Here is a 19,078-nt window from a genome sequence, read left to right on the forward strand (position 1 = left end):
ATTTTAAAACGTTAGGATTTTGGCTATTAAGGCTCAAACGTCCAATGATGGCCTCCTGATGTATTTGATGTATAAGCTCTTGAATGCTGAGGTTCAACAATTTGAATGCATGTCAGGCAAAACTTCAACCACTATGCTCCATTCTCATCTCAAAGATCTTGGATTTATGCTCAAGATTCCATAACTCCTTGTCCGAAAATCTTCTCTCAGTATTTCATCAGCTCCACAGGATGTCTGATGCTTATCTCTTTAAAATTTTACTCTTCAACTGGATGTCTAAAGCAGATGAAGTCTTGCTTTGCTCAACGACAGGGCATTCCCCTGGTTTATCCTTATAGGATCAAGCAAGACTACCTCAAACCCCTCTAAACAGGTTTATCAATTCTTTGCGTTCCTCGGGAGATAAAGTTTTGCCACTCCATCTTTCTCGAGTTTCGAATTTCGATACCACTATCAATGGCTTCGATTTCTTGTTCAAGTGGCTATGCTCGACGCTCTTCCTCTCGTTTGACCATCTTTCAGATCTCGAGGGGAATTTCGTCTGCATTCTCATCCGAGAAGGGGGTCTTGTAGTTGTTTTAAACATTTAATCCAAGAGTGAATCATAAAAATTTGAAGATACAGACTCAAATGCTTTATTGAATTGAAATACTTTGAAGTACATAGATGACTTTGAACGCGCCTCAGTAGGCTCTACATTGAATTTAATCAAAAAGCTAAACACCGACTTTGAACGAGAAAGACTGATTGACATGACACATTTTCTTTTCTTTTTTTAACATCAACATAACTGAACTTTTCCAACTTCGAGAGAAGAAAGTTGATGTACACTCAATGAAAGACAAATCTAAAGACACAGGACACTTCTTCAAAGGTAGTGAACCGGCACTGAAAGTTTATAGGTGATACACCTTTCTTCATGATAATGATAATTACAAAGTTCGATCCTGAAGTAGGAATCCCAGAAAAGGCAACTCCACAAGGTCTAGTTTAAATGGGGCAACAAAAGGCTTATGCTGACAATGTGGGTAAAGCAATAGACTGATGTATCGAATGAATTCAGAAATGGTCAGTCTTTTGGAAGAAGGGCTTTTTGTTGAACACAGACTTTTGACTTAGAAGCAATCACACTATCTCAATAGTCATGGGATAAAAATTCTAAACAAATAGAGAAAAGAGTAATCTTGACATACATCAACGGGTATGTTAATTTGGAAAGAATCCTCAATCTATTCCTTAAGATGTTCTTTGGGTATAACCGTTCTTCTTTTGTGAATGAAAGAGTCAGGAACGATAAACATCCTTAATCAAAATAAGTTTCGATCTCAACAACGATCATGCACTCAAAGAATACAGGTGAGATCAAACTTTTTCATCAATGATTTCGATATGATCCAGGGGTAAAAGATATATGATAAACATTGGATCAATCAATGGCTCAGATAATAGACCATGGCCATAAGAATGACAAAAGTAGGGTCAAGGACCAGATCTAAAATCTGAATGATGGATATCAACAACAAGATGAGATCAAGATGAGATGAGATAGCATAAGATTGCTTTCAACAGATGGATCATGAATGAGTAATCCTATGAGATCTTTGGAAATGAATGGGATTTACATCCTAACCCCAAAGGAAAAGTTTTTTAATCTTCGCACATTTTATCAGTGTTACCTGAAGGCATCAACCCTAACCCTAATCTAGCGGAGTGGAGAGAGGATCTCGACTCATGACTTTGTTTGTGTACCTAGGACCGATCGTAGCCATTGAAAGATGGACTACGGCCTAATCTAGACACAAATGGGTAAGATATCCTAAACTAGGCTCACACACGTGATGCACATGTGTTCGTATACTACATGCATGTGTGGGTTAATCTAGGGGTAAGGCCAAGAGTTCCCTTAGCGCGAATCCATGTTCGATATACTGTACCAGTGTCCGGCGTATCAGTACGTGAACAAGAGATCCGTTTACGTACCATAAAGGTACTAGGCTAAGGGTGGAATGCTTCTCTAGCACAGAGGCACCAGGTGATGAAATCCCAGTCAACCATGCTAGATAACACTCCGGGTTCCTAAAATAGGACGTGTGTGCATGTGAGATGCAGGGGTTTAGATGAAAGTGATGTAAGTGTGTGCAATAAGTTCGCGCAATCTATGATGCCTTCAGGTTTTGTTAGATTAAGTTTGAGTAAATGTGATGAGAAAATAAAGCATACAAACTAATCTAACAAGCATAAAAGAGATAGAGTTTTCATGAGCCAGTTGAAATAGATTCAAATGAGTAATCCTTTGGAATTGTAATGAAGTTAGGTTGTCCCCAGCAGAGTCGCCAGTCTGTGGGCCCCGATCCCGCGAGAGGGGTGGTGGCGCGAGAGCCGCCACGCACTATCTCTTGGTCTCTCGTACCCACGCGATTGGCGTGTGCCTTTTATTATTAATTTTAATTCATCTTTTATGTGAACTTGGGATCACTAAGGCAATCCGAATTCCACACAAAAGAGACTGACAGAGTCGCCACCTAGATGTGGGATCTAGGACCCATAATTAACCAGAAATCTAGACTCGCTACCTGGTTACAAGAATGGAAGGTATGGGGATTTATCCACCACATGCACCATTCCTGCCCGATAATCGGTCTTCAATTCCAAAAGTTAACTCTTTTAAATTCATTTTTAATGGCTCATTCAACTCTCTGTTAATGTGCTATCTATGTGACATGCATCCTATGATCTAATTTCAATGTGAATCCTAAATGTGTATCTTGATTTCTTAATTGGTTTGGATTCAATCTAAGTGAAAGTTCTCATAAAATTCTAATTTCATGGAAAATCCTAAGTGATTTGATTGTTTCAACAGTTTTAAAAGTGATTAGCCCGAGTCCTCAGATGGTCTGGTATTCATCCAAAGAAGCCTACGTATCCCCGCCTCCACGAGAATCAAGGCAACGTAGTTCTTCGCGCCTATTCTAAGCTAGGATGCCTAAGACACCTAGACTTCTATCCTAGACTCGATCTAAAAGACCGAACCGGTTATTAAAGTTTCTTGTACGATTATTTAAATTTTAGTGAATTGTGGATTTTATGACACCCTATATGCCCTAACTAAATGCAGATTAGCCCTAAGCTAATGCAGGTGGTTCTTACAACCTATGTGTGACTAGGCTGTATTTCCTAAGGAAAACCAAGGGTGGACTAGCGTATCCTACTCTAGTCATCACTCGGCGATATGGATCGCCGACTGACCGGACGGAGGCGCTCCTATAACTCTAGGACAGACCCCTAACTCTAAAAACAAGCACACAACAAACAAACAATCAAACAACCTATCAAAAGAAAAATCCTAACTCTAAAACTCTCTATCTAGGAGAAACTCCTAACTCTAGAGGAAGATCTTTTGAAAATAAGATTTTAAAGGTTTTTGAAGAAAGTTTTTGATATTATTTACAAAAAAGGTTTGGCTGGACTTGGGATATAAATCCCAAGCTGCACTACGTACCTCGGAAGAGGATCAAGCCAACGTAGTTCGAAACGAACTCTCAAACTACGCTTCTAAAAGAAACACTCAACACTTTAGATTTTTTTTAAGGTTTTTGATGTTTTCAAATGTTTTTTGAGTTTTAAATTTCTAATGTTTTTGGATTTTAAAGCTTTTCCAATGCTCAGGACCTTAAAATATTTTTAATCTTAAAGGGAACACGCAAGTAATACCACAAACTAGGGCAAAGCCCTAAAGCAAAAGGGGAAACCCCGAATAAGCAACTAGCGTCTCAAAGAGACAAACCACAACAAGAAAGATAGCGTCCCAAGAAGAGAGAAAATGGTCCAAGATCCTAAGCAAGCAAAGCTCTAATAAGACTGAGTTAGCCTCTAATCAAAAGCGAAGTAATCAACAACTCTAAAGGAGAAACTCCGAACTAACAACACTAAAGAGGGGAACAAATGAGTCAGAGACTCTCTAATACTACAACTTAGAGGAGGAATGAGTCAAAGACTCCCAAATAACGCCAACAGAAGAACCAATGAGTCAAAGACTTCCTAGTAGTACAACAAAAGAACGAATGAGTCAAAGACTCTCTAAAAGAAATGGAAACATGAGTCAAAGACTCCAATAACACCAACTAAAGGATAGATGAGTCAAAGACTCTCTAAAAGAAAAGGAAACACGAATTTGCACATTTGGCAGAGGTAAAACACCCAGCCGGGCCGGACAGCTACCTAGCCCTAGGGTGCAACAAATGTGCAACCCAATACCCATAAGGGTAGGGGTATGGAGCCAAGCCGAGTAGGGCGTTCTTCCAAAACCAAACGGCGCACAAAGAGGACTAACGAGAGAATGAGACCGGGCGGGTCTCCCAAACACACACAAAGATGAAGGTGCTTTAGAGATTTTAAGATGATTTTCAATTAATTTCAATTTTTTAATGGATTTTACCAATTTTTAACCATATGAGTGATTTTACAAGTGAAGCTGTTGCAAACGAACTCGAAATGAGTTGAAACTTCTCCAGCAACAAGATATGATGAGATGTAACTTACTGGAAGATTTTTACAGATTTTTACATTAAACTCATATTTAATATGGATTTAAAAATTAATTGACCAGATTGCAAAAATAACACATAAACTACTAGAAATAGATATCTAAATTCCATGAAATTTCTACAGTAGTAAGAGATAAGTGAAAATAGCATACTGTGAGATTTTCATGAATTTAGAAAACTATTTACTATCAGTTTCGAATTTTTCAAATTTCAAACCAGATTATGAATTAACACTACAGCTTATATGAAACAAGATCCAAATCACTTGAAAATTTTACAGAAGCAAGAAGTATAGAATTTAAGACTACTGTAAAAATTTGGAGAATTTTATCTGTGATTTGACGTCAGTAACAATTCTCCTAAAATCTGCTGATTTTCAAAGAAAGCATAAAATTATATACCAAACAAAATCCAAAAATTCTCAAAAATTCATGGTAGAATGTATCATTATCATATTATTTTCCCACGAAATTTCATTATTTTTGGAATCTGTTTAATATATCGTTTAGTTTTCTTTGTTAAAAATCATGCAAAAATCCGAAAATATACCAAATAATTCTAAAAAAATTCCGAGAACGGTGTACCTACCTGTGATCGAAATCCTCGCCGAATCCGAGAGCCGAAAAACTCGAAAATCCCGCCTCCGTGCTATCGCTTCCGCTTTCTTTCTCTTTTTCGTTCTTTTTTTGTTTCTTTTTCTTCTTTTCTTGTTTCTTTTTCTTCTTTTTTTTTCTTTTCAACCCCACATAGCAACTTTGTTAGAACACATGATAGAAGAGAAATGAGTTGTCCCTCCCTCTTACTCACCCTCATTGAACCATTTATAGCAAAGGAATGGGAGGGTGGTGGCCACCATTGTGGACTTATTCCATGGTAGGTGGCCACCATTGTGGACATATTCCATGGTAGGTGGCCACCATTGTGGACATTGAATTTTGACATGTGTGTGGCCCCATGCATGTTTTTTAAAGTTCTTTTGAGTAGGTAAAAGATAACCCAAATGGGTCCCATATGTGACCAAATTCCCAATTGTGCATAAAATCATATGCCCCACTCCAAAGTATGATCGGAACCGTTCATTTGATGGGCGACAATGTGATTTAATTTGTGCTCCGCTAATCAATCCTATGGGCTGATCCAAGCCATCCAATAGATCAAAATGTGAATATGTTACCCCATTTTTAAATCACTCCTATTTGATGATCCGAACCGTCCATTTGATGGGCGACAATTGATGATCTTGACCGTTCAAATAGTGGGCTGCGATGTGATTTAATTTGTGCTCCACTAATCAATCCTATGGGCTGATCCAAACCATCCAATAGATCAAAATGTGAATATGTTACCCCATTTTTAAATCACTCCCATTTGATGATCCGAACCGTCCATTTGATGGGCGACAATTGATGATCTTGACCGTTCAAATGGTGGGTCGCAATGTAAATTGGTTGTGCCCCCTTAAATCATTCCTCTATGACGATCCAGACCATCCAATTGATGGGTCCCCTACCTAAGTAGGTTGTGTCCTCCTAAATCATTTCAATGGGCTGATCCGAGTAACTCAACCTGATGATCGAAACAAAATTGGTTGTTAAAACGACTTCTCTGAGATCTTGACCGTTCTCTTGATGATCATCTTTAGGTGTTGGATCGAAGTAGGTTCAAAACTCATTTTTCACTAAAACAATGTGCGGGCCACCCTGTTTGATCCAAATCTAAACAAATGCTCAAGACGGGCCCATCAATCGGATCCAAATTCTCTCTTGTTCGGATTCTTGGGAATAATCTCTCTCAACACTTAACGGAAAAGTGCGAAACATGGCGGAAATGATTGAACGGGATTTCGCCCAAGCATAGCGAACTTGGGTCCGGTCAAAATGGGGTGTCTACAGAGACTAACTCAGTCTTATTAGAGCCTTCCCTGCTTGGGATCTTAGAATGTTTTCTCTGTTCTTGGGACACTTGTTTACTTGTTGTGGTTCGTCTCTTTGAGACATTAGTCGATTGTTCGGGATTTTCCCTTTTAATTTAGGGCTTTGCCCTAGTTTGTGGTTGTGTTTGCGTATTCCCTTTAAGATTGAAAACATTTAAAGGTCCGAAACATGGGAAAAGCTTTAAAATCCAAAAAATATTAGAAATTTGAAACTCAAAAATATTTGAAAACTTTAAAAATATCAAAAACATTTGAAAAACATTAAAAAACCTTAAATCAGCTAAAGTGTTGAGTTTTATAGCGTATTAGGAGAGTTCATTCTGAACTACGTTGGCTTGATCCTCTTTTACGAGGTACGTAGTGCAGCTTGGGATTTTTATCCCAGGTCCAGCCAAACCTTTAAAAATAAACATTTCAAACCTTTCAAAAATACAAAAAATTCTTCAAAACCTTTTTTCAAAGAGATCTTCCCCTAGAGTTAGGAGCCTGTCCTAGCTGTTTAGGGTGTTTTAGAGTTAGGGGGCTGTCCTGATTTGTATTGAGTGTGTCCTGTCGCGTGAGTGTCCCTAGAGTTAGGAGGCCTCGAGTCGATCGGTTAGACATTTAGTCGAACCGATGGCTAGACTAGGAAGCATATAGTCCGCCCATGGTTTTCATTAGGTTGCACAGCCTAGATACACATAGGATATAGGGCCCACCTGCATTAGCTTAAGGCTAACCAACTTGCATTAGTTAGGGCATATAGAGAGTCCTAAAACTTACAATTCACATGAACTTAAGCAATTGTATAAAAAACTTTAAAAATCAGTCGAGTCTAGTGGATCGAGTCTAGGATAGCGGTTCTAAATGGTTAGGCATCGTAGTTTAAAATAGGTCATAGAACTACGTTGACTCCGATTCTTCCCGAGGCCGGGATACGTAGCGCAGCCAGGGTGGATGGCCATTCTGATGCGAGTCAAGTCTTGCATTAGAGTTTTAGGATTTGTTTTGTCCAGTCATGTATAGAATTGATTTGTGTTTTATGTTTTGATGTGTTTTCTTACTTTCTTGTATTAATACTATACATTTAGCTGTAGCTTGCATGTGTATGTCTACCAGAACTTAGACACCCATTAGGCATGCCACTCATAACCTAGCTTTGCTTAGGTGACACACTTTGCATTTCATTTTATGTATGCTTATTTCTTTATCCTCGGGAAATGCATGCTTAGGTAGACGATTCCTGAGAATTGTTCCTATTTCATATGATTTTTGCCCGAAACTCTTCGAGGTTAATAATAAATGGCATAAGAGACCAAGTGCTTGCACTCGGACGAATTGGGGGTGCTCTTCAGACCTTCTCCATTCGTAATCAGGCACGGACCTATTCATTTCTGGTTATCCATGGTATACAGAGCCTATTTTGTTTGAGGATCCATGGCCGTATACCATGGATGGAGACTCTGAGTTTGTTTAGGTACGTTTCGAATCCGGACTTGTTCCCGAATCAAGAGGTATCTCTTTTATATCGCCACTCGTGCTATGCTATGAGGGTGGCATCCGTTTCGAGAGTTCCTTGGTAGAGCTCTCATTCACGTGTGAATGATCCAAGAGGCCGCTGGGGGCTCGTCCCCCACCTCTCTCTCGGACCGGGGTCCACAAAAATACACTACCCAAGCCAAGTTACAACGATCTGTTGGGTCTCTTCCAGAATCGATCTGTAGGGAAGCAGGTAGAACTCACCCTTAAAACCTAGCCGTTAAGGGGAGGATGCCCATTCTCTTATAAAGCCCATCCACATCTATTACACTTCCGATGTGGGATCTTTGCTTTCACTTGGATCCCCCAACAATCTCCCCCTCCATGTGGAGACAATGTGGGAACTACGAGATCTTCCCCGAGGGATATTTTACCATTCTCGGAGGCATACCGGGGTTACCGAGATCTTCCTTGAGGGATTTTCCGTCGGCGGAGGCACACCAGGGTTACCACTGCCTGGCATTGATACCAGTGGTTGTTTGACATGGTATCAGATCCAAAGGTCCAGAGTTCAAACCTCTTTGATAATAAAAATCGTTATGTAGGGCTGCAAATGAGCTGAGCCGAGCCGACCTTTGGTGTGTTCGAGCTCGGCTCACTTAGTTTGAGCATCAGCTCGGCTCGGCTCATTTAGTAAACGAACGAGCCTGAGCCGAGCCGAACTTTGGTGTGTTCGAGCTCGGCTCACTTAGTTTGAGCATCAACTCGGCTCGGCTCATTTAGTAAACGAACGAGCCTGAGCCGAGCCGAGCCAAGCTCGAGCTTGGTTGGGTTCGGGTTCGGCTCGTTTAGTAAACACATCAAATAAATACCATTAAGTAATATATATAGTAATATAACGAACATAATCCGAGCTTTAAAGCTCGGATCAGCTTTATGAACCGAGCCTAAAAAGGTCACGAGCTTGTCCAAGCCGAACTATACAAAGCTTAAGTTCGGCTCGTTTATTTGACGAGCCTAATTTTTGGGATAGTCATATAACAAACATAATCCGAGCTTTAAAGCTCCGCTCGGCTTTATGAACCGAGCCTAAAAAGTTCACGAGCTTGTCCAAGCCGAACTATTCAAAGCTTAAGTTCGGCTAGTTTATTTGACGAGCCTAAATTTTGGGCTCGGGTTCGGTTCGTTTAGTAAACGAACGAGCTCGGGTCGAGCTTTTAATGAGCCGAACCCAAACATCTACGTGATCCGGCTCAGTTCATTTGCAGCCCTATCCATATGCAATAGCCAAATCCAAAAGAGGGGCCATATGTGCCACGTGTAGGCCAACCCTAAAAGAGGGGCCACAAGTGAGGGGGTGTTAAAGTACAAAAGATTAAATAACGCTTTCTCCAACCTCTTAAGCTCTTGAAGCAACTGGTTGTTTGACACTATCCCTAGAACTCGTCACCAGTCACCACCTGTGTCACAAAAGATGATAAAAGATGTGACCAAAAATAAATCAATGGAGTTTCTAGAGAAGAAAACATATAGCTTTTATAGAGATGAAGAGACCTCACGAGAAAGTGGTCGCTCTCCCTTTTTGAGATTATCGAAAGAGATATTTTGTAGGGTAGAATAGACATGAAACGTCTCCCCAACCTCCTATAAGCCCTCTTAACGTTTCACTTTCCCTCATTAATAGGTTTTAATGTCTCCCACTGTTTCAACCCATAAAAAGTATGTAGTAAATAAAATCTTTTGATTTCTTTAACCATTGAGAAACGTTAAAACCAAAATGTCTTTAAAAATTTTCAATCACGGAAATCTAGCATGTAAAAGAAGCAGAAGTGGGTCTTGTTAAATGTCTTTTAAAAAGGAAAATAAAAGGGAAATGATAAATGCGCCCCTTTTCATGGCTTGGGACACCTGGCTACAGTGTATCTATGACTGCAAAGGGGCTGATGTACTTCACATTTAAGGAATGAAGTGACTTGATTGCCACATACAATGCAGCCGGGTGGCCCAAGCGATGGAAAGGGGAGCATTTATCATTTCCTAAATAAAAGTGCCTTCCATTTTAGCATTTTCTATTTCCATTTAGGCCTTGTTTGGATTGCAAGAATTTTTTGGAAAAGTATGGAAAGGTAAAATATTTCAAAAAATTCCAAACTTTTTTTTACACAAACCAACCCTATTCAATTTTTACGTAGGGGTCCTCAATTTATGATAGTATTCCTCAATTTAAGAAAAAAGAAGAAGAAGAAAGTATTTTCATTTGGAAATATTTTTCTTGCAATCCAAACAGGGTTTTAAGGCTGGTCATCTTTTGCATACGTATTTATTTTCGATTGAGCAGGGTTTGGTGAAGTTTTATTTCATTTACTTACATTTGCCTTGTACTTTCCTAAATGAAGTGTTCTTTACCTACATGTATCAGAATATGGAGGTCCCACCCATATCATTTAATCCGGACCATATAACAGATCAATACACTCACAGAATCTTAAATATTTCTAAAAAGGCCGCACGAGGCTCCCACCATTGCAGGGTCTGGGTAGGGCTAGATGTTCTCAGCCTTACCACTGCTTTGCAGAGAGGCTGTTTCTGTGACTCGAACCCGTGACCACTAGGTCACAATGGAGCAACCTTACTATTCCACCAAGAATCTTAACTATTTCTGCAAATGTATTTTTTTTTATCTTTGTTTCTTCTGTTCTTTTCTTGATCATCCATTTCTAGGATCTTGACCTGATGGTTACGATCATTAGCTGTGTGTTTTTTGCATGGTTGTAGATCTAGGTGGGCCCATGATGATACGATGAGTTTGATACGATGGTGATTTATATATGAGAGATTTCTCCCCACTTTTGTAGTTTCCTTTGGACCCCATGCCTGCAACATTGCCTCATGTTGGATGGGGATGAAAATGGTGGATTGGAAGTTATATATTCGCCCCCTTTTCTTACTTGGGCCACCCCTCTAGTGTATTTATGAGTACTCTTTTCAACAGGGTTGGCCAGTGAAGAAAAAGGGGCTAGATATCATTTCCCTTCAAAAAGAGAATGTGGAATACACAATTGCTAATTAGTGGGACCACCACCCATGAATGTAAGGTGGGAAACTTGGTGGGCAGTGATTCAGATGGTCGTCTAAAGTGTATAACAAGGCATAGATATGGATAATTGAAATGGAGATTAAGAGACCTTTCATTGAAATTGTTGGTCCTCTTTTGGAGTATATTTGGGAAATGCAATCTTTTCCTAAAAAAGATTGCATTTCCAAACTTTGTTTGATTTTTAAAGGAACCAAAAGGAAGGGAAAGAAAATGCAAGAAAACCGAGTAAGAAATATGCCACCAAACCAATACTCAATTTGCGGTAGAGTAGAGTAATTGTATTGTCAATGTGTTTCATCTGGGCACACCTCATTGCATGACAATGGGGCATGCCCCACTAGGATATAGTGGGTCCCGACTTAGGTTGATCTAAATCGCCCATTTCATGTTGTGACAAATTGTAACGGTGGATGAACAAAGTGACTCTTTAGACCAAAGAATCTGAATAGGAGAGAAAGAGAGGTAGGCAAGGCACAACGAAGCTGTCTCTTATAGATTCTTTTTCCCCACTTATGGAGGTAGCTATTAGGGGTGGACATGGTTCGGTTCGGTTCGGTTTTGGGCTAAACCCAGAACCGAACCATATATATTCGGTTCCCTGAAATTGGAACCAGAACCGAACCATATATGTATGGAACCGAACCGAACCAAAACCATATATAATCGGTTCGGTTCGGTTCGGTTCTGGGTTTACCCAACCTTCACCAATGGCCCTTCACCAAGTGACAACCCATCTCAACTGAGTTTCTGTTGTGTTTTTAGTTTTTAGTTTTAAGTTAAAACTTATAAGTTAAAAGGGGGTGAATTAAAACGCCGTGGGGTGATTTTATCAAATGAGGAGTGGGGTGATTTTATCAAATGGGCGTGGGGTGATTTTAAGGACTTAAGGTGAGGGTCGGTTCTCGGTTCGGTTTTCGGTTCCGGAATCCGAAACCCAGAATCGAACCGAATTTGCACCGGTACCCGGATTTCAGAACCGGAACCGAACCATATATATATAGAACCGAACCGAACCGAACCATATGTGCCGGTTCGGTTCGATTCCTCGGTTCGAACCGGAACCATGTCCACCCCTAGTAGCTATATGGAAATAAGTCCCAAGAAAATAATGCATAAACCCAAGAACAAGGTCTACACCCCGAGTTCAAGACAACAAGTATGCTCTTACATATAGGCAAAGAGAAAAGTGAATTGGGAGAAAGTTATCTTAAAATTGAGACCGCAAGCCTTTTTTTTTTTTTTTTAATCGAATATAAAAAGGATATGAAGGCACCACGTCAAATGAAAAGTCCCCTTTGGCAATGATAAATTCGCACCCCCTGAAGTATGCATCCACACCCATTATAGCTTGATCTGACGTGAACAGTGCGCAACTTTAACGCTTTTTGACGTCAAATCTCACTACAAGTGGTGCGGATGCGTACTGCAGGGGGTGCGAATTTATCATTGACCTAAAAGAATACCTTTTCACAGCATAAGTGTCTTCCAGTTGGAAACATCATTCACACAAAAAGAAGTTTCTCTTTGAAAATTGTCATGGAAAGACCTCATTTTTCTATTTTAAAAATAAAATATCTTAAAAATATCCAACATTTCAAAGGCAACAACAATCATGCATTATAATAATTTGATGGTTTAGATTTACCAAAGATGTGTCGTGTGGAGTGTAATGAGTTTATGGCCGACTCTTTTGACTCTTGTAATATCCTAATAATTCCCTGCCGACTACTTTGACCCATGTTGAAACGATATTAGAAAATAAATATCGAAAGGTTGATTACCTGTTCCTTTCCTCACCCTCCCCTAGTCCCCTGTATTTCTTTTAACCCTTTGATGGCTTAGGATTAGTGGTGGGTATTCACATTGAAGACTTTAAAGGTGTGGTTACGAAACACACCCTGTATCACACGATTTTAAAATAAATCTCTAGTTGTAGAAAGAGAGATTGGTTTGGAAAAGAAACTAGAGTTGGGTTTCTTCTTTTGTGTAAGCTGTGGGCTTATTCTCTGAAGTTTGGACAGTGGAGGATAGCTAGTCTGAGTGGAAGACTTTGAAATGTCGATCCTCCTTTCACCTTTCTTTCTCTACATATATCTATGATATGATCGGAGGGTGATTCCAGTTGGAGTTTTGGGTTTGGGCAAAAGGGTGTTAGAATCATGAGCAATTTATGTGGATATATTGGGGTGGTGGTGCTGATTGTGAGTGTTTGTTGCTATTTTTATGGGTGCCAAGCTTGTTTAGAGGAAGAGAGAACAGCCCTTTTACAATTAAAAGATGATATCAACTATGCAAATAATGCTTCTTATTTTGTAACCGGAGATTGGGTTGGAGATGATTGTTGTCAATGGAAAGGTATATCATGTGCTTCTTCTTCTTCTTCTCGTGTGACTAAAATCGATATTTCATTTGCGAGAGGGGAAGCACTGGAAGCATGGTATCCAAATGCTACTCTGTTTGCCCAATTCAAGGCATTGGAATTGCTTGATTTGGCGTGGAATCAGATTGGGGGATGGGTTATGCCAGAAGGTAATATTTGTTTTCTCTAATTCTACGGTATCATTTCTTAGGTAATTCAAATATATTAATTGAGATTCAGCAAATCAGGTTAATTTTTGGCTCAACTAAGATTTAAAAAAAAAGGATGAAACCGATATTTTTTGTCTTGAATTCTTTTAGGGCCCTCTTTGGATTGCAAGAAAACAGTTATGATGGATTCTTTCCCCAATTTAGAGGGAAAGCTATGATTCTGGTTAATTTAGAGGTTATTGTCATAAATTGAAGGTCTCTCTAAGTAAAAATTAAATAGGGCTGGTTCAAGTAATCATTTTTGTGCACAAAAAAACTAGGAAATTTGAGAATTTTTTGGGAAATGATTTCTGCGCTCAAGTGTTTTGATAAACATGCGCTCCACTTGTTTATCGTGAAGTATTTAAAGGGATGTCAGAGGATATTACGGTTCTCAAAAACCTCTTAAAACCCTTTAAATACTACATGAGAAACAAGTGGAGTGCGTGTTTATCAAAACACTCTTAAAACCCTTTAAATACTACATGAGAAACAAGTGGAGTGCGTCTTTATCAAAACACTTGAGCGCAGAAATCATTTCCCAGTTTTTTTTTCTTTCCCAACTTTTTTCAGAAAATTTATGCGATCCGAACAGGGTTTAATAGGAAAAAGAACCTAAGAACAATCCGACATAAGTTTAACCTTTAGTATAAGAAATCCTCAGAAGGTGAAGTCCGAAAACCTCTTTGGAGAAGAAGCAACTTTCTGAAATTCCCATTTGGATTCATCTCTCGGGGCTCCACCTAAAGTTTTGCCCCCCCCACCCCATAGTATGAGTAGGATTGCCAGTACCCCAATTACCGATTCGTCAAGGTTAAACTATGCTAGGATGTGCATCCAAGCTAAAGTCGATAAACCCCTACCGTACTCAATCAAGCTTAGAACAGCTTTGGGAGTCATCATGCAACCAATAACCTATGATTTAAAACCCAAGGTTTGACGCAATTGCAAAGATTTCAGCCACAACACATAGGAGTGCAATTACCTTCCAGATCAGAAACCCCCTTAACCTAAGAAGGAATGGAGGCCTGTTAAGAAAAGTGAAAAATTCGACAAGCTTCAAACAAGAATACAATAGTTTCCCAAGATAATAAGTTCTCCCCAAAGGACAGAACTTTGGAAAAACAAGCGACCTACCACCAAGGCAACCATCATGGTGAGGCTCATGTAGAAGTTTTAAAAAGACAACTCCTAAAAAGCCAAGGAAACAGATTCTCGCCTTTAGATACCCTAGAGGAAGGGACATCCCACATTGAAGAAGGAACAAACAATATGGAAGGAACATCCTTCCAATTGGAATCCAATCCCACTGAAGAAGAATCATGGCAAAAAGTCCAAAGGAAAAAAGAAAACTCCCCTCTTCTTCCTATCTTAGATGACAAGTGGGCTATCTTCCATCCCAACGAAATTAATGAGTCAACCCCAATGGTTCAAGAGTTGAGGAAAAGCTAGAGAATAAAGAAATATAGCCAGAAGATGATAGATCTCCTAGATCACAGTAAACAAGGCTTTTCCTGGGTATGGGGTCCTGCTCTAGGGATCAGGTGTCTTTCAAGTCCCACAAATTGCACAATCCAGCTCTCATGTTTTTTTTTTTTCTCTTGCTTGTTTTGAGTTTGTCTTCAAAGGTATCATGACACTAGTTGTTCTGCTCTTTTCCCTAGACATTGTTCTAAAGATTGGGCAGTGGTCTTGTTCCTGCTATTGTATCATCTTACTTTATTTAATATATTGGTAGGGGTCCACCAAACCCCAGCTTACTGATAAAAAAAACCTTCAATATAATAAGATTTAGTTAACTTTTCATGAATGCGAAATCTAGAATCATCACCAAGTCCATCTCTCATCGTCTCTCTTTTTCTTTTTTTTGCAGGGTTCACTCAAATGCAAAACTTAGAGATATTGAAACTTGGGCTGAATAGGCTAAACGAAAGCAGCAATTCCTTGCGAAGTATTGATCCTGCCTCAAACTGTGTTGTGATTTGTAAAAAGCATGTTTTCACTATACAAGTATATAATTAGCCCATTTCTTGCAGGTTTATGTGGTTTGACAAAACTACGAAGTTTGGATCTTGACTACAACAATCTTGATGATGGAGCACTTCCACCATGTCTACTAAGCACTTCCTCTCCATTGGAAGAATTATTCTTGTATGGGAATAATCTGAGAGGAAACTTACCTGGTATTCTTTTTCCCATTTCATTTTCTACTTTTATACTAGGTAAAGCAGTGTGAAAAAAAGAAAAAAATGAAAGAGTAGATTTTACTATTTAGAAATTTCTCAAAAAATATATAATGCAACGTTTTAATCCTTTTAACTGAAGAATTCTTCATGTCCACAACAAGATTGTCGTATATAGTGAAATTATATGGTGCTCGACATGCTTCAGTGTGTAACAGGAAACGACATAGGTGCCACCTTGATATTTGATCCAATGATAGAGACTTATAAAATCAGCTGCCCTTGATAAAATATCAAGAGCGGGGCCCTGATTATGCACAGCAATGCAATTACACCATATATAAAGTCAGAGATGGTGTTCCTCAAATTTGGCCCATTCTGTTTTTGCGGCGAGGGGATGTGTAGTCAAGAACGTTGTTCTTGTAGACCATCTACATGGCATAACCAGAGAGTGATCTGTTGTTAAAAAAAAAACTAAGGATGAGTTTTTTTAGCATTTTTCATATACAAATTTGAGTTTTCCCCTTGCTTTGAAAGGAATTTGTTGTTTGGTAATAAATCAAGTCTTGCATGAGGTTTTATGTCGTGATCATTTTTCTTGTAGGTTTATGTGGCTTGAAGAGACTCAAGGAACTAGATCTTGGCAATAACTTTCTTAACGATCAAAGTCTTCCATCTTGTCTACTCAACCTTTCCTCATTGGAACTACTGGATTTATCAGAGAATAATTTTAGTAACCCATTTGGCATCTCAACAGGTACATGGTTATAGTATCTTCTCATCCAAAGTGATGATGATGGATGAAGTAGTTTTTTTCTTCACTTTCATTTCTCTCACAATGATAATGATAACATAATACATTTGCTAGCTTTTGTAGTTTTTTCAGCTCTCTTTGTTTCTAACGTATTCCAAGCCAAAATTCATTTGTGGGAAACTTCAAGAGCGGATTTTTGGATTTTTTGCGAATAAGTAGAAATTTAATTCTGGTTATGGGAAATGATATTTCCTCTCCCTTATTTCAATAATAGCACTACACCCTTTACACGTTTTAAATTGGTTGTTGATAGCATTTTAGGAATGTAACAATCTTTCAAATCTAATTAGAAAAGTGTAAAGTAAAAGATTTAGTGACATTATTAAATCAAGGGTGTGGGAATGTTATTCCCCAGAAATTGGCGGTTTACATTTTTATGAATAAATTGAAAATAAGCATAAAAAGAAAAGAATGATCCTAGTTTGCAAATGATGAATTGCCTAGCCTCATTCTAAAAAATTAAGTTCTCATGTATCATTTAGGTATTGGCCCTATTAGACCATCTATCTAATTTCATGATCCATTTCTCTGTCTTGTTGTTGCAGGGCTTTGCAATCTAAGTAACTTAGTTACCTTGAATCTTAAGAGGAACTCAATCGAAGGCAATATTCATCCATGTTTGAAAGATATGCATTACCTGCGATCGCTTGATCTCTCGTACAATCGCTTCTCAGGGGGGGTTCCTTCATTCGTTTTCAACAACCTAACGATGATGGAGACTATTTTTCTGTCAAACAATCAGTTCACGGGTGTGTTCTCATTTTCCATGTTTGCTAACCTCTCAAAGCTTTCATATGTTGACCTTTCAAACAATGTCCAATTAGAGGTTGAAACAGAATACCCGCATTGGGTTCCTACTTTTCAAATCATGTGGTTGCTCCTTGAAAATTGCAATCTAAACCAACGTAGCACTTCTAGCATCCCCAGCTTCATTTCAAATCAGCAGCGTTTATACAGCTTCCAATTGGATCATAACTCCCTTAAAGGGGTCATCCCATCTTGGCTTTTGTACAATACTACATCACTTCGAATCATGTCGTTGAGGGGTAACCACTTTGAAGGCTCAATTCCTCAGTCTCCCCACAACACCAGTTCGATTGTCTCTTTTCTAGATATCTCTCAAAACAATCTAAGTGGGTCACTTCCTACAAACATCGGCACACTTCTCCCAAATTTGGCTTACTTGAACCTGTCCACGAATGATTTGAATGGTAGGATACCTTTGTCCATGGGTGAAATGGCAGACTTATACACACTTGACCTATCTAACAACCAGCTTTCTGGAGAAATGCCAAGTCCACTAACCAAAAACTGCACTTCCCTAAATTACCTAAGTGTATCAAGCAATAGATTAGGAGGAGAGCTTTTCCCAGTAGATGGTAACTTGACAAATTTGCAGTCTTTACTTGCCAACCACAATAACTTCACTGGAACAATCCCAACTAGCTTGTTGCATAGCCCCTACTTGATGATTCTAGATATACGAAAAAATAACTTATCTGGCCCTATTCCAAGTTGGTTATTCTCTCTCTCAAATTTGGCATCACTTCTTTTAGGGGATAATTTCTTTCAAGCACTCATTCCAGTACAACTCTGTCAACTAAGTAACCTCCATATATTGAATCTCTCCAATAATTCTCTATCTGGAAACATACCTTCTTGTCTCAACAACATTACTGCATGGAAGATAAACTCTCCAATCCAAAGTGGCTCAAATGTATTGGGTATGTTACAGCTTAGGTATTCAACTTCCTTCACCACCAAGGGCGTAACTTACTCTTACGAGGGCCTTCCCTTTTCCTTGATGACCGGAATCGATCTGTCCATGAATCAATTGGTGGGTAATATTCCTTTCCAAATAGGGGACTTGAGAGAGCTTCGCTCATTGAACTTATCTAACAACCTACTAACGGGACCTCTTCCACAATCCTTTCAAAACTTAGAAAACTTGGAGAGTTTGGATCTATCTCATAACCAGTTGGTCGGACGAATCCCTTATGAATTAACTCAGCTCGATTCACTTGGTGTTTTCTTCATCGCTTACAACAACCTATCGGGCAGTATCCCTTTTGAGAGACAATTTTCAACTTTTGGTGAGGTTAGTTATGAGGGAAATCCAGCTCTCTGCGGACCACCACTAGAAAGAAATTGCTCATTGAACATCCCTTCACAGCCCCCTGAAGGCAAGGAAGATGATGACTCTCGGATTATTGATAATCCTGTGTTTTTCTACTTATTCGTGGCATTGTCATATGTTTTGGGATTTTGGGGAGTCATTTGCTTTCTTCTCCTCAACAAGAATTGGAGGGATAAATACTTCAAAGTCATGGATGCATACATTGTCTTGTCAATACAGAAGCTCTTACTATTCTGTCGTTACTTGAGATATTGTTGTTGTAAATAATTGTACAGATGTTCTTCAGTTGTCAAGTATGGTAATTTTTTGGACTAATAATAGTATTTTCTTCGAGTTTTAATGCA

The 19,078-nt window shown here is 39.0% G+C and overlaps 1 protein-coding gene across 6 annotated transcripts in view; it reads left to right on the top strand.

The window, feature by feature from the left end:
• LOC143875440 (uncharacterized) overlaps positions 1-19,078 on the top strand; it is a 236,315-nt gene that overhangs the window by 212,460 nt on the left and 4,777 nt on the right. For 5 of the 6 annotated variants that reach the window (XM_077376983.1, XM_077376984.1, XM_077376986.1 and 2 more), the window contains 4 exons: positions 15,474-15,551; positions 15,637-15,783; positions 16,388-16,540; positions 17,143-19,078. In XM_077376983.1, coding sequence (XP_077233098.1) covers positions 15,474-15,551; positions 15,637-15,783; positions 16,388-16,540; positions 17,143-19,001 — 2,237 coding nt within the window. In that variant the 3' untranslated portion in view covers positions 19,002-19,078. The remainder of the gene's footprint in view (positions 1-15,473; positions 15,552-15,636; positions 15,784-16,387; positions 16,541-17,142) is intronic. The other variant, XM_077376989.1, reaches the window with a different exon arrangement.

Source organism: Tasmannia lanceolata, unplaced genomic scaffold (assembly GCF_043159265.1).
Source record: "Tasmannia lanceolata isolate RefF3 unplaced genomic scaffold, GAP_Taslan_0.1 ptg000004l, whole genome shotgun sequence".
Taxonomy (NCBI): domain Eukaryota; kingdom Viridiplantae; phylum Streptophyta; class Magnoliopsida; order Canellales; family Winteraceae; genus Tasmannia; species Tasmannia lanceolata.